The 26,355-nt window shown below is 47.4% G+C and overlaps 1 protein-coding gene across 1 annotated transcript in view; it reads right to left on the reverse strand.

Annotated features, from left to right (window-relative positions):
* Positions 1 to 26,355, reverse strand: part of TTLL3 (tubulin tyrosine ligase like 3) — a 306,216-nt gene that overhangs the window by 270,800 nt on the left and 9,061 nt on the right. Inside the window, exon 2 of the mRNA XM_086939577.1 lies at positions 10,768 to 10,886. Within this exon, the coding sequence (XP_086795703.1) occupies positions 10,768 to 10,886 (119 nt within the window). The remainder of the gene's footprint in view (positions 1 to 10,767; positions 10,887 to 26,355) is intronic.

Raw genomic sequence — 26,355 nt, forward strand, 5'->3', positions numbered from 1 at the left:
CACCCCTGACTGCCACCCCCACCCCCACCACCTACCCTACGATGGAACTCATCATGGCCACCCTCACTCAGATCAAAGAAGACATCCAGGTCATCAAAGAACGACTCTCCACATGTCCTACACACCACCCAGCCACCTCCACCCCCCTTCCCAGCCTGCCTCCTTCCCCCCCGGCGGTCCCCCACCCTCACCACGCCCCACACCAGGCTTCAAACCCTGCTCATAGGCGCAGCAATTCCCGTAGTCCTCAGCATCGCCCCTGCAACGCCTCACACATCCACACCTCCCCCCCGGCGGTCCCCCACCCTCACCACGCCCCACACCAGGCTTCAAACCCTGCTCATAGGCGCAGCAATTCCCGTAGTCCTCAGCAACGCCCCTGCGACGCCTCACACATCCACACCTCCCCGCCAAATGTGTCCCCCACCTCTCAGGCCAACTCTCGCACTCAGCTATGCCCCAAGCTGACATCAATCCCAGCTCTTAATCGCAACAACCGCCCTCGCCGCACCCACAACTCTTCTTCTGACCTCGACACACTCACCCTTCTCCGCTCCTATGAACCAGCCCCCCAAACTCACACAAGCACCCCACACCGCAACATTCCCACGATACACCCAAATCCCCTTAGACCACCCACATTAAACAGCAGAGCCTCCATCCCCAATAACCTTAGAGAAGTCCCTCTCTCGCTAGAACAATCTAACACCCTCTACACACCCCGCCTCAAATGCGCGCTTCTCAACTGCAGATCGGCGACGAAACACTCAGCAGCCATTGCTGAACTCCTCTTATCGCAGGGCCTTGACCTAATCATCTTGACTGAAACGTGGCTAACTGAATCCTCGACACCCATAATGGACATTCTGGTTCCTCCCAACTTCCACATTATCAGGCTCGACAGAACAGGCCAAATAGGTGGCGGAATCGCATGCATATACAAGAACAACCTCTCTGTTCAGAAAGTCAATTCCACATCCCTGCCATCCCCAACATCCTGTGAATACATCTGCCTCAACATTATTAGTGAGGGCAAACCGATATGCACTCTGCACAGCATATACCACCCACCCAGGGACAACCTCACCTTCTCCCAACAAATCATGGATTTGATCTCAACCAATTCCGGTCGCCAGCTCACCCAAATATTCCTTGGTGACTTCAACCTCCGCTGGAATGACAGCAGCGACGCAGTGGTAAACAGTCTTAAAAATTTCCTCGATGCCCTGAACCTCACCCAAATATGCAACAGTCCGACCCATGAGAAAGGCTCCATCATCGACCTGATCATCTCCAAGGAGCAATCTATCCAACTTGAATCCATCCAACCTTGTGACTGGTCGGATCACCACATTATCACATTCTTTATCAACGAAAAAGTCAAAGTCAACCCTGTGCAGCTCTCCAAGCCCAAGGTCTGGAAAAGAAACTCGAAAAAGCTCAACCCTGGCTCTCTGCCCCCTAACAGCTGCAATCTCCTACTCCCTCCTGCAGGCGCCTCGGACGTCCAAACCCTGACTGACCACTATCTCAACACTATGACTTCGATAATCAATGAGGCTGCACCTATGCAACTAAAAAGAGTCGCCACTAAAATCTCCAAACCATGGTACGACGGGAGTCTCAACGAAGATAGAAGAGACATGCGAATGGCAGAACGGACCTGGAGATCAGCCCCCTCTGCAATGCACCTAAAAGAGTTGAAGAAGAAGAGAAACGCCTACTTCAGGAAAATAAAACGCTCAAAATCGGACTTCTTCCGCCTCCAACTTAACCAAGCAAAGAACCGCCCGAGAAAACTGTTTGAGCTAATCAAATCGCAATCCAAAGAGCTACCACAACCACTCAACACTGGGAGTGTGGTACCCTCATGTGAAGACTTCGCTGCTTTCTTTATCCAAAAAACCGACAAAATAAAAAGCGATCTCCTCACTGACGCAAGCCTCTACTCCAAACCCAAATGCCCAGCACCCGTTGAACCAAAAAACAATGCGACATGGTCAACCTTTGACACATATTCGGAAGTAGAAATTGGCAAATTACTCAGCACCCTGAAACCTTCCAATCACCTCACGGACCCCCTCCCTGCCTTCGCAGTAAAAGATTTTACCCCACTGATTCTCCCTCTCTGGACTAAAATCATCAACAGCTCTCTCCAACAAGGAAGCATACCTGACTCCCTCAAAGTTGGTCAGGTCACACCTCTACTAAAGAAACCAACAGCCGACCCCGCGGATCTCAACAACTACCGTCCCATCACCAATATCCCCACTCTCGCCAAACTGCTGGAAAAATGTGCACAACTACAATTGACTAAACACATTGAGCAATTCGATCTCCTCAACCCTCACCAATCAGGTTTCCGAGCAGGACACAGCACAGAAACGGCCATGACTCACATAATTGACGACGCACTTCAAATGCTAGACCAAAATGACACCTGCCTCCTCATCCTTCTCGATCTCTCCTCCGCATTCGACACCGTTAAACATGAGAATCTAATAGAACTACTAAACAAAAGAATGGGCTTATCTGGAACTGTCCTCAAATGGTTCACTTCCTTTCTCCGCAACAGGACGCAGAAATTCAAGAGCAACAACCTGATGTCCACGCCAGTACCTGTAACGCTAGGCGTCCCCCAAGGATCTTCTCTATCCCCAACTTTGTTCAACCTAGTCATGGAACCGCTCACCACTCTGCTACAAGAATCCAATGTACACTTTCACATGTATGCCGATGACACCCAACTCTACCTCAAACTGCAATCTCCCAATGACATCCTGCTCCTGAACTCAACGATCAGATGCACCCAATCCTGGCTTGCCGACAATCACCTCAAACTCAATGCCCTGAAAACAGAGTTCCTTCTGATCGCACCTCCAGCGAAGATAACCACCACTCAACATTGGCTTAAACTCCTAACCGCACTCAATGTCCAACCCACCATCGTGGAATCAGCAAAATCTTTAGGCATAACACTCGACACCAATCTCAACATGCAGCAACATGTCAGCAAAGCTACAAAGGGAGCGAACTTCCAGATCAATACTCTGAGGAAACTTAAACCCTACCTCCCAGCCAAAGACTTCCAAACAGCGGTGCAAGCACTAGTCATCCCACGAATTGAATACGGCATCACCTCCCTCTGTGGACTCCCACTAACTACAACCGCACCACTAAAAGCATCTCTAAATGCTGCAGCGAGACTTATCACGGGGTCAAAAAAGCACTCCCACATCACCCCTGACTTGAAATCCCTGAATTGGTTGCCGTTTGAAGCCAGAATACATTTGAAAATAGCCTGCATGACACACAAGGCTGTACACCTAAACTCACCCGGCTACCTTGCTCAGAAATTGACAATCTCTGGGGGAACCAGAAACACGAGAGGCGCAAACAATCTTCTGCTGAAACCTCGAAGATTCCGGAAGGAGAAAACATACAAGCGCTCTTTCTCAGGAATGGCGCCTAGGATTTGGAACTCACTCCCTCCCGAAACCAGGCTTCTCTCTTCCACTACACTCTTCAAAAAAGAAGTAAAAGCTATCCTCATGGCTAAATTCACCTGTACTACTATCTCGAACCCTATCAACACCCTGCGATGATCTTTATTACTTGCTTGACCCCTTATCTATTTGTACGAGCTGTCTTATCACCCACTTGATTGCTTTGCAGCCACCCAATTGTATTATTTGTATTGTATGATCTACTGATTTACTTATTTGACTTTGTTCCCTCATGTTCCCTTCTGTACTCTGTGAACTATCGACCTACCTATTTGACTTTGTTCCCTCATGTACTCTTCTATGTAAAGCGCTCTGATATCTGCAAAGATCTTGTTCGCGCTATATAAAACTCTGAAAATAAAATAAATAAAAATCTGCCGCTTTCCAGTCCTATGTTGCAGGTGAGGGGTCTTGGTTCCGCCTGTGTCGCTGCAGGGTTTACCACGCATGCTAGAGGGGTGATCACCTGGGCTAATCCCAAATCCCAATTGTCGCTGAAACGGGTGGCTGTAGACCCAGAAGGGCGGTATGTAATTGCACGGTGTGTTGGGAAGGGTCATGATCTCTTGCTGGTGAATGTGTATGGCCCCAACTACGATTCCCCAGATTTCTATTCCTGCTGGCTGACAGCTGCAGGCAGTTTGTGGGCTCTAGAATGCTGTGGGGGGGGGGGGGACTTTAACTTGGTGTTGAACCCAGACCTGGACAGATCAGCGGGCCCCCCTAGATCCCCGGCTGCTTCGGCGTTGCTTCTGTTGTCTGAATGTGTGAAACTGGACTTGCTTGATGTGTGGCGTCATAGACACTCGGGGCGGGGTGGGTTCACCCATTACTCGGCCTACCACAACATCCATACACGTATAGATTACTGGTTTGTTTCCCGCTCCCTGCTTGATGCGGTGAAGGGGTGTACAGTGCTGCCGCGCACACTGTCTGACCATTCGCCATTACTCTTACTGCTGGTTGCTCCTCCTAAGAGGATTCCCCCATTCACCTGGAGGTTCCCCCCGTATTCCCTCCTAGATGAAGTTTTCAGAGGGGAACTAGCCGAGGACATAGAGACCTATTTCTCAACCAATGTGGGATCGGTGGATAGCGTTCAGGTGCTTTGGGATGCGTTTAAGGTGTACATCAGAGGGATGACTATGGCAAAACACTCTGGGGTGCTCAAGGCTATTAGGCGCCGGCTGCAACTGCTTGAAACACAACTCACTGACCTGGATCGGCAGGCGGTGGACTCGGGTGCTGCCACAGACGCAGACACACTTAAGTCTTTGCTAGAGGAATTTCAGGAGGAGGCGGATAGGGAAATTAAACATATGGGCAAATATGCCACAGCGCGGGTGTATGGGGAACGGGAGCGGCCTGGTGCTCTCCTGGCCAAACTGATGCGCAACAACAGGCCCCCATTGGTTATTGAGGAATTAGTGACTGCTGCTGGGGAAGTGGTGGCGGAGGAGCAGGATATCCTAGCGGAATTTCACTCTTACTATACGGCACTCTACTCTTCGAGGGATGCCCACCTTGAGGAGGAAATCGACGACTATTTAAGTTACATCCAAATGCCCTTCTTGGCCGACTGGCAGAGAGAGTTCCTTATGGCCCCAATCCAAAAGGAGGAGATAACGGAGGCACTGGAGGGCATGAAGTCTGGTAGTGCTCCTGGAGCGGATGGCCTCACGGTGGCGTTTTACAAGGCCTTTCAGGACAAACTCGTCCCGTATTTGATGCTCTTGTTTGATGACATTTGTCAACAGGGCAGCATGTCGAAATCCATGAGAGAGGCGCTGCTTATTACCATCCCGAAGCCAGGCAAACCCCCTAATCAATGTGGCTCTTACCGACCGCTGTCGCTGATCAATGTGGACGCGAAACTGTATGCCAAGGTACTCGCGACCCGTTTGGCGCTGCTGGTCCCGGACCTTGTTGCCCCTGAGCAGGCTGGGTTTATCCCCTCACGCAATCTCACTTATAACATCCGCACGGTACTGGGCACGATACAACATGTCAAGCAAGAAAACAAAGCTGTAGCCATCTTCTTAGACATGGAAAAGGCCTTTGACTCTGTTGAGTGGTCGTTCATGTTGAGGGTCCTTCGTAAGTTTGGACTCGGTGAGCCGTTTCTACAAATGTTGGGAGCCCTATATTACAAGCCCACTGCGAGATTAAAGATAGGGAACTTAGTCACTGCTCCTATTGAGATTGGAAGGGGCACGCGTCAGGGCTGTCCCCTCTCTCCACTGTTGTACGCCATGGTGGCGGAACCCCTCGCTTGCGCTATACGAGAGTACCATCGGTTCGAAGGGATAAACTTCCCGACGTACCAGATTGGTATCTCAACATACGCGGATGACACTCTGCTATATGTCCGGGACCCGGAGACAAACCTCTCTGCGGTGCTGCGGGAAGTGGTGAGATTCGGGGCCTTATCGGGCCTTCGGGTCAACTGGAACATATCGGTGGCGTTGCCCTGGACGCCGGTGACACTCCCTTTTGACTCGGAGTACCCGTTGCAGTGGACCACAGACTCTATCCGCTACCTGGGGATACGCATACATACTGACCCGTAGGTCCTGATACGTGAGAATTATGGGGTCGCCTATTCCAAACTGGTGGATGATGTCGAAATGTGGTCCAGACTCCCGCTTTCTCTCATGGGCAGGATAGCACTCATGAAGATGGTAGTGCTCCCCAGATTTCTTTTTCTATTTACGAATATACCGGTGGTCCTTTCCAAAGCCTTTTTCCGGCAACTTACTCAGACGCTCGTCCGCCTTGCGTGGGGGGGAAAGCAGCCGCGGGTGCAGTGGCAAACGCTCACCCTTCCATATGAGCAGGGGGGCCTTGGGGCTCCAGACCTGGAGCGGTACTATAGGATCGCTCAGGGAGCACATCTTCATTCATGGATTCATGGGGATCCTGGTATCCCTCATGTGAAACTGGAACGGCTCTTTGCAGACCCCATCCCGCTCCCGGCCACAGTATGCTATCCACCTGATCGAAGGGTCGGCAACCTGGATTCTATAGCAGCCACGAACCATGCTTGGCATGCACTGGTTGGCTCCAGAGAGAGTGTGCTGCTGTACTCCCCTTTGCTCTGCGTGGAATGGGCAGCATGGCTGGCCCCGCTGACGGAGAAAGGCGTCCTGAAGGCGCTACGTGACTTGGGTATTGTTACCGTAGGAGATCTCTTTTTAAATGGCACCCTGAAGACGTTGCAGCAGGTCCTTCAATCCTGCCCTGGGGCAACGCTGTTACATAGCTTCCAATATCACAGGGTTCGTAGAGCGGCTCTTGCCATATTGGGCCCGGAACTGGCTGAACCGCAGGAAGTGCCAGAGCTCACGTATATAATCAAGACCCCCTCTTCTCGCAAACTGGTCACGGCTCTCAGGACACTGGGCGATAGACACCAGCAGTGCCCCCCCTCCAAGGCCCGCTTGGCCTGGCAGGCTGACCTCCAAACTCCTATCTCAGACGACATGTGGCGTTATTGCGCTACCAACACTAGAAAAATCTCGCTCAACAGTCGACACCGTCTGATACACTTTACATTTCTACAGCGTGTCTACTACACGCCCGAAAGGCTGCATAGGTATGGGCTGCGGGAGTCGGCGAAGTGTGAGCGCTGCCACTTCCACACGGCAGACTTTCTCCACATGGCCTGGACTTGTCCTGCTATTCATAAGTACTGGGTAGAGGTCTTTGCGGACCTCAGCACTATTCTTGGTGAGGAGATTTTGCCCGGCCCGGCACTCGCATTGCTCGGTTTTTCCAAACCGCTCCCGGTGGCAGTGCGGCGGCTTGCGGACATGGCGTTATTGACGGCAAAGCGTCTAGTTGCCCTGTGTTGGATGAGGGGGCCAGTTCCCACGAAGAAGCGTTGGGGTCGGATTTACTTTACTGTTGCACGCAATCAGAGGTGTACAGTGAACTACTACCTCCGAAGAGTCGCCCCAAAAACTTCTGGGGGTTGTTTAGGGCGTTTCAGAGCGCGTAAGAGGATGGGGAGTCAGATCCTGAGGGGGAGGAGCTGGATGTGCTGCAGGAGGATGGGGTTGCGGCGGCTGTGGATGAGGAGTGTGGTAGTTGAAGGCTTCAGTGTTATGAGTGAGTAGTGGATCGTGCCTGGTCTTCACGGTGCGTTGTGTTGGAGGGTTGCTTGGGACGGCTGTCCTAGATGTGGATAGGCGCTACCCCCCACCTGAGCTTTGTTTCGCCCTCGTGGGCATGTGAGTTGACACCCATGGCCCTATTGAGGGGTTTGTGGAAGTGGTTCATGGTGGGAGCGGGCGAGTGGACACGGGTTTAGGTAGTCTGGCTAGTTTTTGGGGTGGGTGGGCTTGTGTTTGACTGGGGGTTTTGGTTCCTTTTTACACCTTTTCTTGGTTCCCCTCTGATGAAACTACATCCCTGGGTCTTCATGCAGTTACTACTGTGTGTCTATACTGATCGTACCATCCTGACACACTACACAGCGCTTAGAACTGACATTGCTGGCGCTGCCAGGCGGGCTTTCCTTTGATATATTGCGATCAATCATCTGCTGCTGCCACGGACTGAAGCTACTGCACGCTTCTTCTACACCTGCAGTTACGCCTCCGGGCTGTTGGTTTTATGGCTGTGTGTTTTATCTTTTCCCAGGGATTTGAAAATGAACTTTTGATGCCGCCGGCCTCCGGGTTGTAGGCGATGATGGCTGTGTGTGTAACCCGAAGGTGTAATAAAGTACAAATTTAATAAAAAAAATAATATTATCATAGTGTTTCTCATTGGAAAACTGAACATGTAACTTGTGTGTTTTTTCTTTACTTAACTTATTTTTGTGCAACAATTCACCATTGATCTCCATCGAGATTTCTCATCCCTTTTGTAGACTTTAGTTATTTATTGCATGCATATTTGCCTATTAGTAAGTTCAACATGGTATTTGCAAAGCCTCTGAGTTGGCAATGCGCTTTTCCCTTTTGCACGTGTGTTCATTGATTATATTCACATTGCGGCCAGAATTCGCTGCTCTTTTTCTGTCAGGGTGCATTGCTTGGAATGGCGCACAATGGTCATGATGGAACGTGTGGGGAGGGGGAAGGAGAAATGCGAGTCACGGCCGCCAGGCTGTGAAGTGTGAAGCAGTGGGCGGGGAAGCAGATCCCTTTGAAGCTGCTGCCTGCTTGTGGGGACTGGGAGGAAGGGTGACGAGACGCAGGCCTTGCAGTGAATAATTATGGGAGGAGAGATGCTGGCCTGAGGCAGAGCGCACCATATGGAGAGGGAGGGGGGTGGGCCGAGTGCAGGAGAAATGCTGCTGGCAGGGGGAAGGCTCGGGCAAGCTCGATCATGAGGAGCTTGTCACGTGATTCTATTCTCGTGAACTGTTAGAAATCCGCCTGTTAGGAATTTTCTGGTTTAGCAGTAATAGGTTCGAGTAAACTCGACCTTCTGGTTTAGCAGTAATAGGTTGAGTAAACTCGACCTAAAAATGGAGAGAGAGAGAGAGGGTGGTTGGTATGGCAGCCCAACAATGCCCCACTCCATATTATAATTCTTAACCTCGGAGACACTTCAGTTTGCATTACTACAATGTATTGACAAACATGCATATTTGTTTGGCACGGTTATGAGGCCTTCCCCAAAGGTCACTTGCATTTGGAAACTCACAGATCGGACTCATTGCAATTTGAGAGGATCTCCCTTCTAAGATCTCATTTGAAAACATCACAGCACTGTTTCCTGTTGTCACAGGGAAAGTGCTGGGGTGAGCTCTGCGAGTATCCACTACCTGGAAGCTAAAAAGCTCTTAAAGCTGACATTTACTGAGCTTATATATGTCTGGCCATCATTAAGGTTCAGAGACAGAGTAATCATTTCAGATAACATAGCAAGAAAAAAACAAAGATTTACGGTCTGACTCAATGTACTTGCTAAAAGTTAAACATCAGAGGCCATAAAACAAAGAAGAGGGGACAGACCAGTGGCAAACAATTGTTACTCCTGAAATTCAAGGTCACAGAACCATGCCTGACATGAGACCAAGGGGTCAGAAACCAAAAAAGGCTCATATACACAATCATGGACCAGACCGCTAAGCTAAAGACTGAAGACAACACAGAAAAACAAGCTATTTTCCTTCAGGCACAGGACATAACTCTAGATAAAGGGGAAGACATTTTCAACACTATTACTCTGTGAATCAAAGGTACTTAAGGGAACTCATTCCTTAGTAAGAAACCACGAATAGTACAGTCAAAGGACTGTTTCCTTTGCACCATTCAAGTCATAGCGAGGGCACTTGTAGTTGGTCTCAGTGTGAAACAGATCGAAATGGTTTCTTACCTGTAGGAGTAGTTATGATGCTCGAAGACTTTCCTGGATTCACACCATGTGTTTTAATCAGCTATCTAGCTGTTTGGTTCGAAAAGTCCTTTGTCTCTTGGGCAATGACAAGTAGATGGGCCTATCTCTCCCCTATGATGTCAGACGCAACCCCAGAGGCCTAGTGAAAGTCCTAATCTTCACATTCTTTTTTCTGCTTTGCTGACCCGACTTATCTTTAGGGCTCAGTAAATTTTAAGTAAGCATGTTTTTTTATACTGTTTTAATATTGTTTGAATACTCACAGGTCTTCTAGAGGAGGCTAGATAGTTGGACGTTAATCCAGAAAAGTCTTGAAACTGCAAAACTATTTCTACAGGTAAGTAACCATTTCGTTGTGAAGCCCGCAGCACAAGCGCATTAGGAGAAATACACTTTCTGACCGCCGTGAAAGTGGTTGCATCCAAATCATGGTAGTGGGACTGCCGAATCCTTGTCGGGCGGTCCCATTTCTACGACAGGTCGAACGCTTGTCTGACTGGCATCGTAATGAGGCCCTTAGTGTTTCTTGAACTGAAGCGGACCAACCAAATCAGCTAAACTTGAATCTCACTTCTGGTCTGATAAGAGTAACTACAAAAAGAGACAATGGTTTCCCCCAGCAGGGATTCACATGAATGGTCTTTTTGACCCTTGTGCTGCACATTCTGTAGGGTCTGGACTGTTAATGACTTGCAAGGGGTATAGCTACTTATTTTCAAACCTGGCAGCTATTTAACTGAAGTTAAATGCCCTGACTTTAGGCAGCACAGTTTCGGGTACCCAAACTGGACACTGGGCTGCACAATTCATAACCTTAGAAAATGAATGCATCAGACTCCGCTTAACAAAACAAGGACTCTCACCTGTAGTAATGGCTAGTCTCACTCAAGTTCAACTCAAGTCTTACCTGACTTCAACTTCGGGTTTGTTGTGCCGTTCTACGACCTGCGATGAGAAGTTCTCCAGGCATAGTGCCGCCTGTAGAGTGGCACGAACTGCATTAAGATACGGGCGTAGTGTAGCAGTCTATGAAATATAAAAAGAAAAAGGAATTACTAAAGATACCATTTTGTAGTGAAATGTTAAATTTCTTCTAAAAGGGTAAATTTTAATCGAAAAGCAGTATAAAATGGTTACATGTTCGCAACTCTTAATAATTAGAGGCTACTGATAATGCTCACTGATTAATAAGAAAGAGCCTCAATGCAAAATTGGTGTTTGATGGCTTTCTAAATTTAAACGAAAAAATATGCAATAAAAACAAAATGTATCTAAATTATTGTGCAGTTTTAAAAACCATTTTGGGGGCATCGGTTAGTAAACGTTTTTTGATATGCGTCAATTTTTTTAAATAGACAAAGATTAAAAAATGAAGAATCAGTGTAAGACCAATACAGAAACCATGACCGGTCACTTGAAATAAATTAGGGGCCTAATTCTTAAAGAAAGTCACAACAGTGCGCTCGGGGCACACTTACGAATTTCAATGATTCCCAAGAGTTTACAGGAGGAGACCTGGAAACATAACTCCTCAAAAAAAATTGTGAGTACCATTTTTGGATGAGCAAAGATACACACATTTGCTCATGATAAAATCTGCAAGTGACTACAAATTTACTTTACCTACACCTACCTTTTCCCCACCTTGGTAAACGCTTTACTTGTACCCTTGTCAGAAGTAGATTTCCAACCTTTTCCATCTGGGAACAGATCTGAGAAGAGTTGGTGAATACCCTTAAACATGCAAGTTTCTGGGTAAGGCAGACTGCATTACAACCCTAGAACTACTACTTCCCGTCTTCATCCAGGCCCTGTATGCAGATTTGCAGAATGACAGCAAAATCAGAGCCTTGCAAGAATCCAAACCCTGATATAATATGAGACCTGACATAACCAGAGTGACTATTATCAGAGTTCTGGTATGAGAACGTGGTCATAATGTCTCAGTTCATTACCTGGCATTAAAAGGGACATGTGGATTTTTTTTTACAGGATAAATGGATTAATGAAGCATTCTTGTTTAATGGACAAGTAGATATTTTATTAAAATATATGCTTCCTAGAGGCAGGTGTACCAAGGACAGGAACAGAAACCATTTTTAGTTTTAATGCACATCACAGAGAAAAATATGATATTCTTCTTGGTGCAAAGAAAAAGTTGTACTAGCCTTGAATTACTATACCTTCAAGATATAACCCGAATGACAAACAATAAAGGACAAAGAATAGTATTACCCCACAAGCTCTGGAACAGAGGAGTACTCAGTTTTGTGCACATGGGATCAAGCTAAAAGACATTTTCACGGTGCACGATGGCCAAACGCAAAAGTGGACTAACCTATTGGCCCACATGCAGGAAAGGGCAGAAGCAAAATGTGAATGGACGCTCACAAGACCAATGGATGAACAGTGCTGGACCACGGACTACTGTATAGTTCTGGTTGAGAAAGAAGTAGTTTCCATTTCCATTGAAAAGGCGTTTTTGATTTGCCTATAACATTTGACCCCATGGGCGGATCTACAAGAAATATGTCAAACCAGAAGCCTAGTCAGATAAGGTTCAGCGTGGCAAGATTTGTGAAGATCAGTGAAGTCGAAAAATAGTTACTGGGGGTGAAAAAGAAGTGTTTTTCCATTTGGTTGTGCCTACAGTCCACACCTCTTAATGGATTTACACCAAACCGGGCATGGAAGTAGAACTTTACTCAGAAAGTGTGCTTTCATTGGTTTTGGGTAGTTCAGGAATCTAACGACTGCAGGCGGACAAGCCCCCGCGAGCAGCCAAGGAACCCCACCCAACATTCTTCCTTTTTTTAAATGTTTTTCTTGGTGCTGCTGGACTTCCACTGGAGCACAGGGAATCCGTGATGGCTTCCGCTGGACCCTGCAAAACCCATGTTTCTTTTTTCATTTTGGCCCTTTTGTCTGGTAGTGCACTGGCATTTACAGACTGCTAATTATCCAGTGAAATGACCACTAAATTTGCACAGACACAGTTAAACTGTTATTCAGCTGTACTGCATACATATTATATTGTGTGGAAATCAGATTTCAGTGAATATGTATCAACTGTGCATCACCAAGTTAAGTATCTTGATTCAAACTGCTGAAATTGTACAGTTGACTTACCGGTATTTACATTTTCTTATGTGGTACAAAAATAATCACATCTTACAGCTTTTCCTTTCACAGTCCCTGAAAACCAGCAATATTCCCACATAATTCACTTTACTTTTCTTTCTCTGACTGCGGAGTGAGAGGAGACTGTAAACACCAATCTTAACGTTAAAAAATAAGCAGCATTTTGTCAGAAGACCCAGCCTGACATTTGAAATCTGTCTTTGAAGTACAGCAAATGTGACACGATAAATACAGCATTTAAAGTCATCTCCATTTATTGCTTGGACTTTGGTGACCCACCAAAAACAAGCTCGCAACCCACAGTTTGGAAATACTAGGCCAAAGTATCACTGCCTGCCCCTTCTATGTTTTGTTCAGTGTTTTATTTTTTGTATAATGTCCTGGAGTTCTGTGACGGCAGCACAACACTATTTTTCCAACAAGCCCTTAATGTCTTACCAGCTAAACAGATTTACACCAAACCTCAATAAGCACGCTTTCCAAGAAACGAAAATTTCTGCCAAATTTGGTGTAATTCTATTCAGCCGTATATTCTGTAGCGTTTCTGTATATGGCACATAATGAAAGTGGAAAACATACCATATCAAACAAAAAGGCAATTAAAAGACAAATAATCTGACTTCAAGACACTCACCTAGATGGTCAACAAGTTAATAAGTGGAATACAGCACCTTGGATAGAAAATATTGGGCCAAATGTAGCAAGCAAATTTACAGTCGCAAAAGGTCAAATCTGAGCCATGGCAACTGCATTTTTAAATACACAAACCCAAATTGTAAGGGGTGTGAGTAAATACTTAATTGGTATTCGAGAAGGGTATGTAATGGGCGTCCCTTCCAACTACAGATTCCTTAAGTTATGTATTCATGTTTTGTGATCCCAGTCTGGTCGAAAACCTGCTACTGTGGCCTTCACTTTTTTTATTTTAATAACAGGCAGTGGTCCTTGGGACCACTGTATATTCTTTCAAATTGTTGTATTTTATGTTAAAGTCATCCTATTTTCCTCATAGAATCAAATAGCTACATTAAAAAATCTTCATTTAAAAGCCATCATAAACATGGTGGTTTTAGGACCCCAGCAGACCACCATTGATCGGTGGGCAGCAATTTGAGATCTACCTCATGCATATTAATGCATTTGGTCAAATAGAGACCCACTATGATTTGTTACTTTGTGATCCAACTTAATATATATGTTGGTTCGCAAAATACAAAAGGATTCGGTAGACATCAGTGTGCAAATTGCAACAACGTTTGAATACATTTTAGTACATTCGATATAAGAAATCCGAAATTGCAAATCGTTTGTATTCACAATTTATGATTACCTATTTTGAATATTAGTACAAGGACCAATAATTTTCTAAAAAACATAACCCTCTCGTATTAAGAGTGGCACCATAATCATACTAAGAAATACCGATAGTCACTAGAAAACTTAAGGATGTTAGATAAGCCAACGAGACAAAATAAAATAGAACAGTCAGTCAAGAGTATTTGTAAAGCGCGCTACTCACCCGCTAGGGTCTCAAGGTGCTGGGCAGAGGGGGAGGGGGGGGCTGCTACTGCTCGAAAAGCCAGGTCTTGAGTTGCTTCCTGAAGGAGAGATCGTCCTGGGTGAGTCGTAGGTGGGGAGGGTGTTCCAGGTTTTGGCCGCCAGGTAGGTGAAGGATCTTCCTCCGGTGGTGGTTCTGCGGATCCGTGGGACGGTGACGAGGGCGAGGCAGGCGGAGCGGAGTTGGCATGTAGAACGTGAGGCGGTTGTTGAGGTATTCGGGGCCCAAGTCGTGGAGAGCCTTGTGTGTGTGGGTGAGGAGTCTGAACGGGATCCTTTTGCTGACGGGGAGCCAGTGCAGGTTCCTCAGGTGGGCGGAGATGTGGCTGTGTCGGGGGATGTCCAAGACGAGTCGTGCTGAGGCGTTCTGGATGCGCTGGAGTATTTTCTGTAGTTTGGTGGTGGTCCCAGCGTAGAGGGCGTTCCCGTAGTCCAAACGGCTGGTGACGAGGGCCTGGGTGACCGTTTTCCTGGTTCCAGTGGGGATCCAGCGGAAGATCTTACGGAGCATGCGGAGTGTGTTGAAGCAGGAGGAGGTAATGGCGTTAACTTGCGTGGCCATCGTGAGGGAGGAGTCAAGGATGAAGCCCAGGTTGCGTGCGTGGTCCGTGGGCTTGGGTGGTGGGCCCAAAGCAGGGGGCCATCAGGAGTCGTCCCAAGCGGAGATGGATGGACCGAGGATGAGGACTTCCGTCTTGTCGGAGTTCAGTTTCAGGCGGCTGAGCTTCATCCAGTCTGCGATGTCTTTCATTCCGTCCTGGAAGCTGGCTCTGGCGGATGTGGGGTCGTTGGTGAGGGAGAGGATCAGTTGGGTATCGTCTGCGTAGGAGATGATGTTGAGGTTGTGCTTGCGTACGATGGCTGCGAGGGGGCTCATGTATACGTTGAAGAGGGTGGAGCTGAGCGAGGAGCCTTGAGGTACGCCGCAGATGATCTTGGTGGCTTCTGCGAGGAAGGGCGGGAGACGGACTCTTTGGGTTCTGTCGGAGAGGAAGGTGGTGATCCATTCCAGGGCCTTTCCATGGATCCCGGCGTGGGGGAGGCGGGTTGTCCGGGTGCGGTGGCAGACCGTTTTGAACGCAGCCGAAAGGTAGAGCAGGATGAGGGCGGCGCTTTCTCCGTTGTCCAGCAGGGACCGGATGTCGTCGGTGGCCGCAATGAGGGCGGTCTCGTGCTGTGGTTCGCTTGGAATCCGGACTGCGACTGGTCGAGGGAGCCGTGTGTCTCCAGGAAGGCTGTCAGCTGTTTGTTGATGGTTTTCGATGACTTTTGCAGGGAAGGGGAGGAGCAAGATGGGGCGGAAATTGAGGTCTGAGGGGTCTGTGGTGGGTTTCTTCAGGAGGGCGCCGATCTCTGCGTGCTTCCAGCTCTCCGGGAAGGTGGCGGATATGAAGGAGTTGTTGATGGTGTCCCAAAGTATGGGTGCAATGATGGAGTCGGCTTTGTTGAAGATGTGGTGTGGGCAGGGATCGGCTGGGGAGCCAGAGTGGATGGTGTTCATCGTGTGGGTGGTATCTTCCGTTCTGACCTGAGTCCAGGCGCACATGGTGGTGGTGGCGGGGGGTGTAGGTTCGGTGGTGGGGGTACGTGTTCTGAGCGCCAAAGCGGTCGTGTATGTCGACGATCTTACAGTGAAAAAAGGTGGCCAGAGAGTTGCAGAGGTCTTGAGAAGGCGTGATGTTGTTGTCGCAGGTGTTGGGGTTGGAAAGCTCTTTCACGACGTTGAAGAGTTCCTTGCTGTTGTCGGTGTTGTTGTCCAGTCGTTCTCTGAAGGATGACCTTTTGGTGGTGCGGATCAGCTGGTGGTGTTTGCGGGTGGCGTTCTTGAGGGCTGTCATGTTATCCGTTGACTGGTTGTGGCGCCAGGCTCTCTCGAGGTCACGGCAGGATTTCTTGGAGTCTTTGAGATAGTTGGTGAACCACGCGGCTTTCTTGCTGTTGAGGTTGCTGGGAGGGTTTTTCAGTGGAGCAAGGGTGTCGGCGCAGTCGGTGATCCACTGTGTGAGGTTGCGGGCTCCTTCGTTGGGGTCCGTGGTGTTGGTGGGAGGGTTTAGGCGCAAGGAGGTGGCGAGTTGGTCGGTGGTGATCTTGCTCCAGCATCTTCGGGAGGTTTGTGGAGGGCGGTGGTGGGTCGTTGTTTTCCTGAAATTGAAGTGTACGCAGCTGTGGTCGGTCCAGTGGAGCTCAGTGGTGTGGCTGAAGGAGATGTGGTTGCTGGAGGAGAAGACAGGGTCGAGCGTGTGGCCGGCGTAATGGGTGGGGGTGTTGACCAGTTGCTTGAATCAGAGGTTGGCAAGGTTCTCTAGTAGGGCGGTGGTGTTGTTGTCCTGGTCGTTCTCCAGGTGGAAGTTGAGGTCTCCTAGGAGGATGTAGTCGGGGCAGGCGAGGGCGAGCGGGCTGATGAGGTCTACGATAGCCTCGCTGAAGTGTGAGCGTGGTCCCCGGGGTTTGTAGATGAGGTTTCCTCTGAGGGTGGTCTTGGGGTCGGTGTGAATCTGGAAGTGCAGGTGCTCTGCGGTGGCGAGAGTGTCGTCGGTGTTGGTCGTGATGCGGATAGTGTTTCTATGGGCGATGGAGATGCCTCCACCGGTCTGGTTCACGCGGTCCCTCCGGATTATCTTGTAGCCATCCGGGATGGCAATTGCGATGTCGATTTCGGGGGCTGAGGAGGCTTTCATTTAGGTTTCTGTGAAGAAGGCGTCGTCTGGTGCCGTTTTGTCCAGGAGGTCCCATAGTTCGACGGCGTGCCTGTGGATGGAGCGGGTGTTGAGCAGAATGCACTTGAAGTGGTTGTTGTTGGCGGCTGTTTTGGCTGGCGCGGTGCAGGACCGAGTGCAGGTGAAGTAGCAGGCGTGGCAGATGAAGGCTCCGTGGGTGCGTTTCGGGGTGGCTTGGTAGCAGGCTGGATGTCGGCCGGTGTTGAGTGCGTGGAGGGTGGCGGCGTCGTAGCTCAGTCGGGTTGGCTGGCTGGCGGGATCCAGGGGTTCTGGCGCTGGGCACGGTCCAGGTGTGGACGGGCGTAGACTGGCTTGCCTTTGGCACACCTTCGGCGCGCAATCGGCGTGGCCGCTGCGCGTACGCGCTGTCCCCGCCATTTAGGAGCAGCTGGGAGGCGGGAGCTGGGTGGCGAATGGGGAGCGGGAGACAGGAGAGGGGGCGGTGCTGCAGAAGAGCAGCGGCTGGGAGCAGAGGGGGGAAGAGCAGGAAAGCGGAGCGGGGGAGAGCGAGGGCAAGCCTGGAGATCGGGGCAAGCCTGGAGAGCAGGGGCCCTAAGGAGAGGCGGCAACAAGAGGGCCAAGCTGGCAGCAGAATCCGGGCAAACGGGGACCGTGCGGTAGTGGAGTGACCGGGTCTAGGGTCACAATATTGTAGTAGGGTTAGTATATGGTTGCCATCATGATAATATCTAATGGTTGAACAATCTATCCCTTGATCTGCAGCCATAGATAAAGGTTATGGAACTGCCAAGTAAACGTAGACTAAGGGAAAGAGCAATAATTCCAAGGAGAAGAAAAGAAGACTTCCGAAGAAGATCCTATACCTGTTTATAATGTACTCACTTCAAAATATATTTCTAGTTATTCATAACCCGGAATGTTCTTCAGCTTGTTTTTCAAGATCCAATAGGGAGCTCATGTGACCCAAATTAACAGGAAACGTGTCTGTATAATGATTTTGAATATAGCAGAGTAGTTGAATTGCTGCTCAGTGGAGAGAGAATGAACATGAAAAAAACACAAATTATGTGAATCTGATGAACTGGTATCATCCCTAAAGGAAGTCCTCAGTGGATCATTTCCAGGAGATCCACATAAAAGGAGGCTTAATGAAAAATATGTTTATGGATCAAATAGTACTTCATAAAGTTTTAAAGTTCAAGTTTATTTGAATTGATTTTGTTCTCTTTGGAGAACAACAAATAGGAAAATTAAGAGCAATAAAAGAACACCTGGTATAAAAAATTATTAGGCATTCATACTAGTAAAAATGTATAAAAGTTTAAAAAATGTAAACACGTTATAAACACACAAATTCGTTGGGAGGAAACTTAAGAAGAGAAATCAAGCTCTGTACAGTTATGGTGTTACACTTTGTTTGGATTGGCTTTATAAACCGCTTTCTGGCCACCGACCCATGTCAAGTTAGGGCAAACGAACAAAACATGCTTCAAGTCTTGCACACCACCTTTACAAAGGTCACAAACTACTGGCATATTCATTACGAGTCCATTTACAGGTAAAAGATGGACTACGATGATTAACATACTGGAGGTAAGAAAACAGAAAAGAAGAACAGAAGCACAATAGAGGAGCGGAAAGAACGCATTAGATATTTTAAAATGTTATTTTGTCCTGGGAACATTTACAGATTAAAAACACTTTGGCTAAATATCCAAACTATCGAAATAATGAGATAATGGTCCAAAATACTTAAAACAGTCCGATAGTTGACACATTCATAAATAAGCCTGTGTGGAAATGTTGTATACAGGCTTGCAAGCTAATTTCTCTAATAATAATAATATAAAATGTACAATAATGGTGAATTGGAACCAACAGATTAACACGAACCCTAATGCATCCAGACCAGAACTGATTAAATCCAGAGAGATTGCAATAATTATCAGTGTACAGTTTTTTTTAAAGCAAATTATAGTATATGTAGTGCACATCATTTATGATCTGCATTATATGCTTGTCACTATTGCATGCACTAAAGTCTATTTATTGAAACTAATAAAAAAAGTTATTTAACACTAAACTAAGTCCACAGAGAGTGCAAGACCGAACTTAGCCATCGGAAAGAAACCCAAACACTGCTAAACGTAAGAAAAGATTAACAATATTGACAGAAGGAGAAACAAAAGCTCTAGATAGGGTTATTCTGGATTTACTGTCGGCAGTTGTGGGGTTAGAAGCTAGATCTAGAGGAGTAGGTAAAGCAAGGTACAGTGAAAATAGTGGTTTTCATGATTATTACTAGGTACCAAGCAAGATTGTCAATTATGCCTTATATTACTTGTGATATTTATAAAAAGGACCGCAAAAAAAGCTGAACCCCATTTAAGTATTACACAACAACTGGAAATATAGCATTTTACGCTAATGGCCTCTTAAGTAATGCCTCTGTGCCAAAAGGGCATTAGAAGGATGAAACCATATTAAGAATAAAGTCCAAAGTAGGACTTGATATAAAATACACATACGAAAAAAAAAAGTGGCAAATAAGCTGGAATGTAAAACACATTTAGAAATGAAAAGCAGGAAATTCGATCATATACAGAAAGTATTTTAAAGTGAAATGTAACAAAAATGGAAAAAAGCTATAAATACAGGGGCCAAATATTTATACCTCAAATAATGTTACTATGTCAAATCAATTCCATTAAATGGATAGGCACAAACAAGGTAAACTTGCCAAATAGCCATCCAAGATGAGCAGTTTTATTTCAGATAGTACGAGTTCAAGAATCTCATGGAATATTTAGCCTTTAAAAAGAGTTTGGTTTTCAATGGACCTCTAGATTTGTTATCAGGTGAGATTAAGAAATACAAGCTAGAGGAAAGCAAAGATATGCATTATCTACGTCTGCTCCCTACAGCCACTTCAGCACAACAGCGAGGATGTTTCAAACCAGCATTGGTGAAAAGTGGGTACAGGGTAAAGCAAGATGGCGTCTGGCTGACGGCGGCGGTTCAGATCGCTCCAGATGCCGGGAGATTGACCGCGGCTAGGGTGTGCTAAAACAACGTGAAATAGTTAGCAATTTCAATGGAAACGCCCACCTGATGACAGACTACGCGGCGGCGGAGAACCTGATTTCGGCGATTTTGCTGTCTGTGTCAGCAGTGCTTGTGGAGCTGCAAGAGCATCGAGTGAGAGCCTGCGGAGTCGGCGGAGTTGGAGGCGGTGACGTTTACAGCCAGGGCAGCGGAGCCCAGAGCCTCACCAGCAGAGCACTCCTAAGGATCCATTCGGTGCAGGTTGCTGTGGAAGTTGAATCTGTGGCTAAAACTGTAGAAATCACCAAGATTGCACCAAAGAATACCCGTGGAGGATGGGGGAAGATACCTGGAACAGGTGGGGGTACCCCAAAAGGTAACAACACAGGCTAAAGAACCGGGAAAGGAGTCGGGGAAAGGCACCAAAAATACTCCAGGTGAGCCAGCTGATGCACGAAAGGGAAAAGACACGGGGACATGGAGTAACACAAGGGGGAGAGGACCCACGCCAGGGGAAGCGAACATTGGTGGCCTAAAGAGCATAACTGGCTTTTTTTCCCCTGCTAACCACACAGGCCAGCAAAAAAAGGCGCATGAACATTAGACAAAGATAGCATAGCCCTAAGGGAATCAGGACGCGCAGGTCGGCCCCCAACAGACCCCAACTATAGCAGCTCCCACTGTAGCACTCATTGAGCCAAGACTAAAAGCTATCACCCCGAGAACTGAATGGGGGGTATATAGAAATGGACACCGAGACATCTGTAACCAGCACAGAGAAAGGTGCGGGGGGTGCAGCGCAAACTCTTGAACGAAATCAAGAATGGACAGTTCAACAGGTCATAACGGAACAAGGCCTAAACGCGGCACCTGAAGATCCCTTAGGTGAGGACCAGAGGATTACGAATGCACTAGTCCAGGAGGTCACCGCTAGCAGTGGAATCTGTGGGGCAGAGGACACTCAAGAACTTGGAGATAACATTTTCCGTGACGGATGGATCAGAACCCACCCCCAAAGAAGCGGAGACCGAGGACAGCGAAAGTGTCTCACGGGCTAGCTCAGAGGTGGGGGCTGGGGCAGGACTAAAACACAAACATACGGCAGTAAGAAAAAAAAGGCTGACAAGGATACAAAGGGACTCTCTCCCAGGAAAAAATAGATCAACCTCGAGCTTGAAGAACCCATTCGGATGTAGCTCTTAATTGGGATTACTCAGCCACCAGGAATGTGTATCCAGAGCACCCGGTACAGGAAGCAACAAGAACAGAGGATGAAACCCCCTATTTACGGACAATACTGGAGTCTATAAAGCAATTCCAGGAGGAGGCAAGAACAGAGGGAAAAAAGAACAGGCTGGCTACCAAGAACCTACAAGGACTGTAAGAAAGGTGGCAAAAATCTGCACCAATACGAATACTAGGTTGGCACAATTGGAAGAACGCGCGAGCCAGTTGGAAGATTGTCAGGGTAAAGACTAAGCTAGACTAAACTTGTACGATAAACAGTACTTGGATGTGCAATGGAAACGGGAAGACCTGGAAAACCGGCAAGGACGAAACAATCTCAGGGTCCTGGGAATAGAAGAAGGGGCAGAAGGGGACGATATCAGGGCTTTCGTCTTGAAATTAATTAAGGGAGCCTTCCCAGAACTAAGCCAGTGGGAGTGGGAAAAAGAAATACAAAGAGTTCACCGATTCCCACTAGCCCTCAAGAAAAATTATACTAGACCACAGGAAGGAGCACCAAGACCGAGAGCTATATTGGTATATTTTGGGAACTATCTGCTGAGAGAGGAAGTTTACTCTAAGGCTTGCCCGAATGCTAAACGATCCTATGACAATCAGACATTCTTCACTACCCCTAACTTCTGTCATCTCACCGTCGAGAGACGCTGGCGACTGAGAGAATTGGTAGAACCATGTCGGCAGATGGGCCTCCAGGCGTATCTTATGAACCCGGCAAGGCTCAAGATCATATATAAAAATACCACTAGGGTATTTTTATCTGAAATTCAAACCAAAACCTACATGGACACACTAGGACCAGGAAATGGAAATGCTGAACCCCCGCGAGAATGAGAAGAAGGATGATAAACTGAGTAATCGATATGGATATCAACATTGATATTGATTCCCTATGAAAGCGATATAGGTAGTTATAAGAAACAGACTAGAGTAGAGTGGGGTGTGGGAGTGGAAGTTAACACAGTTAAACATTTAATGGGGTAACTTTTGATTCAGAGGATGAATCCAAGGGGGTGATTTAGAGATAAGCACACCATAGAGGAAGGTACATATTAAAAAGCTCTGCATCTGGAGGTCGACCGCCAGGCACCATCACAGAGACCTTAAGTCTGCTTGCTTTTGCTGGGGGGGGGGGGGGGGGGGGAGAGGAATAAGGGGGAGGGGGCTCACCAAGGGGGGAGGTTCGGGTTGGGTCTCGGGGTAAAAAGAGAGAGAAAATCATCAGCTAACAAAATAAATCAGAGTGTGGCACACAGGAAAACAGAAGGTGAATTTAAACACACTTCATGCGGATAGTTACATTAAACATATGTGGATTGAATGACACAAGGAAACGTAGGGATGTGAAAGAATATTTGAGATCAGTACGTGCTGACATAATATGCCTGCAGGAAACGCACGTAGAGGCCTCCCGTAAGTTCCTACTGGAACAGCTGGGTTACCAACTTCTAACATATACCACGCAAGGAACCAGAACAAGGAGGTTGGCGATATTAGCATGAGCTAAGGTGTTAACAGCAAAAATAACTCACAGATAAATATGGGCGCTGGGCTAAAGTGGAATGTCAGATACAGGGATGGAACTTCACTCTATGCTCTATATACGCCCCCACAACCGATGACCCGGAAATATTAAATCAAGTCAATACCCAGATGGCGTCTTGGCCTCTCCCAATAATAATGTGTGGGGATCTAAATATTACTGTGGAAAGATGACCCGGCCAGATTTAAAGGCCGAAAGAGAAAAAGCCACAAAGCCCCGATTCAACTAATGAGGGACAACGGCCTCAGATATGTGGGAACAACAGAACCCAATCGGGGGAGGCTGTACATATTACTCAGCACCACACAAGGCCATAGCACGTCTAGGCTAATTTTTGGTCTCGCCAACGTTGATATCACTCTCTAAAATAAACCGGTTGCCACTGGTAATATCGGACCACAAGCCCCTAATATTAGATGTAGGAATTTCAAATAACCAGGCACAATTCACTAGCTGGTCATTCGAGAGAGCCTTACTACAAGATATGAATTATGTCACACATATGGAAAGGTGGCTAAAGGAGTTTCTAGAAATAAATAGAGGGTCAGTGCAATCTGGGGTAGTGTGGGATGCATTGAAAGCCGGCATCAGGGGGGAAACAATGAGCTATTCCATCAAGCGCAAAAAGGCAGAAAAGACGGGGATGGAGGAGAAGAGGAGATTGATCATCACATTGGAGGAAGAACTAGTTCAGGCCATCAGTCGCAAAGAAGATCTCAACGAGATTCTACAGGAATTAGCCCTAGCTAAGGCAGCGGTGGGGGACTCAATCGCTTCTAAAGCGGCTGGAAAATTCTTAGCCTGGAAACAGGAGCAGTACGAGTACAGCAAGCAAGTAGGACGCCTATTGGCAATCAAAACTAGGCAAGCAGCCACGAGAGGGGACATCTCAGAGCTATCATCAAACACTGGGGTCACAGCTACCGCACCTAAGGAGATCTGCCTGATATTCCAAGACTTTTATCAAGAGTTATACAATGCAAATAGGGGGGCGGCCAGAGAAGACAGAGCAGTACCTGGAGTCGGCGTCTATTGAAAAATTTGAAATGGAGGATAAAGAGGCCATGGAGACTTGTTTCTCCCTCGAGGAAATACAGGCAGCGGTCAGTGACTTACCTGCCGGCAAGACGGTGGGGCCTGACCTCATCCCATTAGAGTTTTATAAAAAAAAATCCTTCCTGTATTACAAGGGGATTTATATAAACTTCTGATCCAAATTCAGAAGGGTGATGCACCCCCGACATCTTGGGGAGAGGCCACAATGGTGGTATTCCTGAAAAAAACCAAACCCATCTCAACCATGTTCTTACAGGCCAATCAGCCTTATGAACAGAGACACAAAAATGTGCTCAAAGGTCTTAGCAAGTCGACTGAGCTCTAAAATCGGGAAGATAATCTCGCCCAGGCAACATGGGTTTATCCCAGGGAGGGGCACCGCAGACCACATTAGAAGAGTCTGCACGCTTTTTGATGGTGCGGCAGCCTCACAAGACCCTATGGCTCTTATCTTATTAGGTGCCGACAATGCCTTTGATAGGGTCTTGTGGAGCTTCCTATGGTCAGCGCTAGAGAAAGCTAATGTCGGCAAAGGGTGCATAAGGGCTCTACATGCATTATATATAAATCCCAAGATCAGATAGAGTAATGGGTGAGGTAAGCGGAGCAATAAACATCGGGCGAGGGACTCGACAGGTCTGTCCCTGGTCCCTGCTACTTTTCGCCTTTTACATCGACTCATTTATAAGGAGAATAGACTGCAATAGAAACATCTTGCTGATAATATAAAATGGGTACGAGACAAAAATCCTAGGCTACGCCGATGACTTGGCGATTACATCACCCAAACCAATGTCGGCGATGGTAGGAATAGAAAGAGAGGCGATATCTTTGGGGCATTATCGGGGTATAAATTAAACCAAGGGAAGACTCAAATCAAGGTTAACAATAAAATTACATTGGTAGACCTAAGAGTGACAGACTCAGCGGTCGGGAATAACGATAACTTCTGACCTAACGAACCTAGTAGAGAAGAATCTTGCCCCAGTGCTTAAGAAAGCTAGGAAAGATCTAGATAACATAAATAACTTACACTTACCAATAATAGGCCGCTGCAACATAATAAAAATGCTATTTCTCCCTAAAATGTTATATCTTTTTAGGACGATCCCACTAAAGTTCAACGGTAACTGGTTTTAAGAGATGGCGGGAGTCGCGAATCTATTTATCTGGGCAAAAGGCTGAATATGCATCATCTCTTACGCGGATGACACTCAACTGATCCTCTCTCTCACCAAGGACCCCAGCACCGCCAAAACTAACTTACACGAAGGAATGAAAGAAGTCGCCGAATGGATGAAACAAAGCCGTCTGAAACTGAACTCAGACAAAACAGAAGTCCTCATCTTAGGTACATCCCCCTCTGCATGGGACGACTCCTGGTGGCCGGAAGCCCTCGGAAAAGCACCCATCCCGACAGACCACGCACGGAACCTTGGCGTCATCCTGGATTCTTCACTCTCAATGAACAGACAAGTCAACGCCGTATCCTCTTCCTGCTTTAACATTCTTCGCATGCTCAGAAAAACATTTCGCTGGATCCCCTCCGAAACAAGGAAAACAGTCACCCACGCTCTAGTAACGAGCCGACTGGACTACGGAAACACCCTCTACGCAGGTACCACCGCTAAACTCCAGAAGAAACTACAACGAATACAAAACGCCTCAGCCAGGCTCATATTAGACATCTCACGCAACGAACACATCTCTGGTCACCTTAAAGACCTCCACTGGCTACCCGTCAATAAGAGGATCACTTTCCGACTGCTTACCCACGCACACAAATCACTCTACGACATAGGACCAGATTGCCTCAACTCTCGACTGTCCTTCTACACCCCCTCCCGCCAACTCCGCTCTTCCAGCCAAGCCTTCGCCACTGTACCTCGCATCAACAAGACCACCATGGGAGGCAGATCCTTTTCATACCTGGCTGCTAAAACATGGAACTCACTCCCCGCTTACCTTCGCCTCACTCAGAACCACCTGGCGTTCAGAAAGCTGCTTAAAACGTGGATATTTGATAAATAATCCTCCTCCCCTTCCTAAGCGCCTTGAAACCCTCTGGGTATGTAGTGCGCTATACAAATTTTATGACTTGACTTGACTTGACTTGTCTTTGTCAAAAGAGCGGGGGGTCTGCCAGTACCAGATTGTAGGGTATATTATTGGGCAGCAGTACTCCAATATGCAAGAGGCCTCCTGGGGGGGTACTATCGAAGACAAGTGG

Source organism: Lissotriton vulgaris, chromosome 9 (assembly GCF_964263255.1).
Source record: "Lissotriton vulgaris chromosome 9, aLisVul1.2, whole genome shotgun sequence".
NCBI lineage: Eukaryota > Metazoa > Chordata > Amphibia > Caudata > Salamandridae > Lissotriton > Lissotriton vulgaris.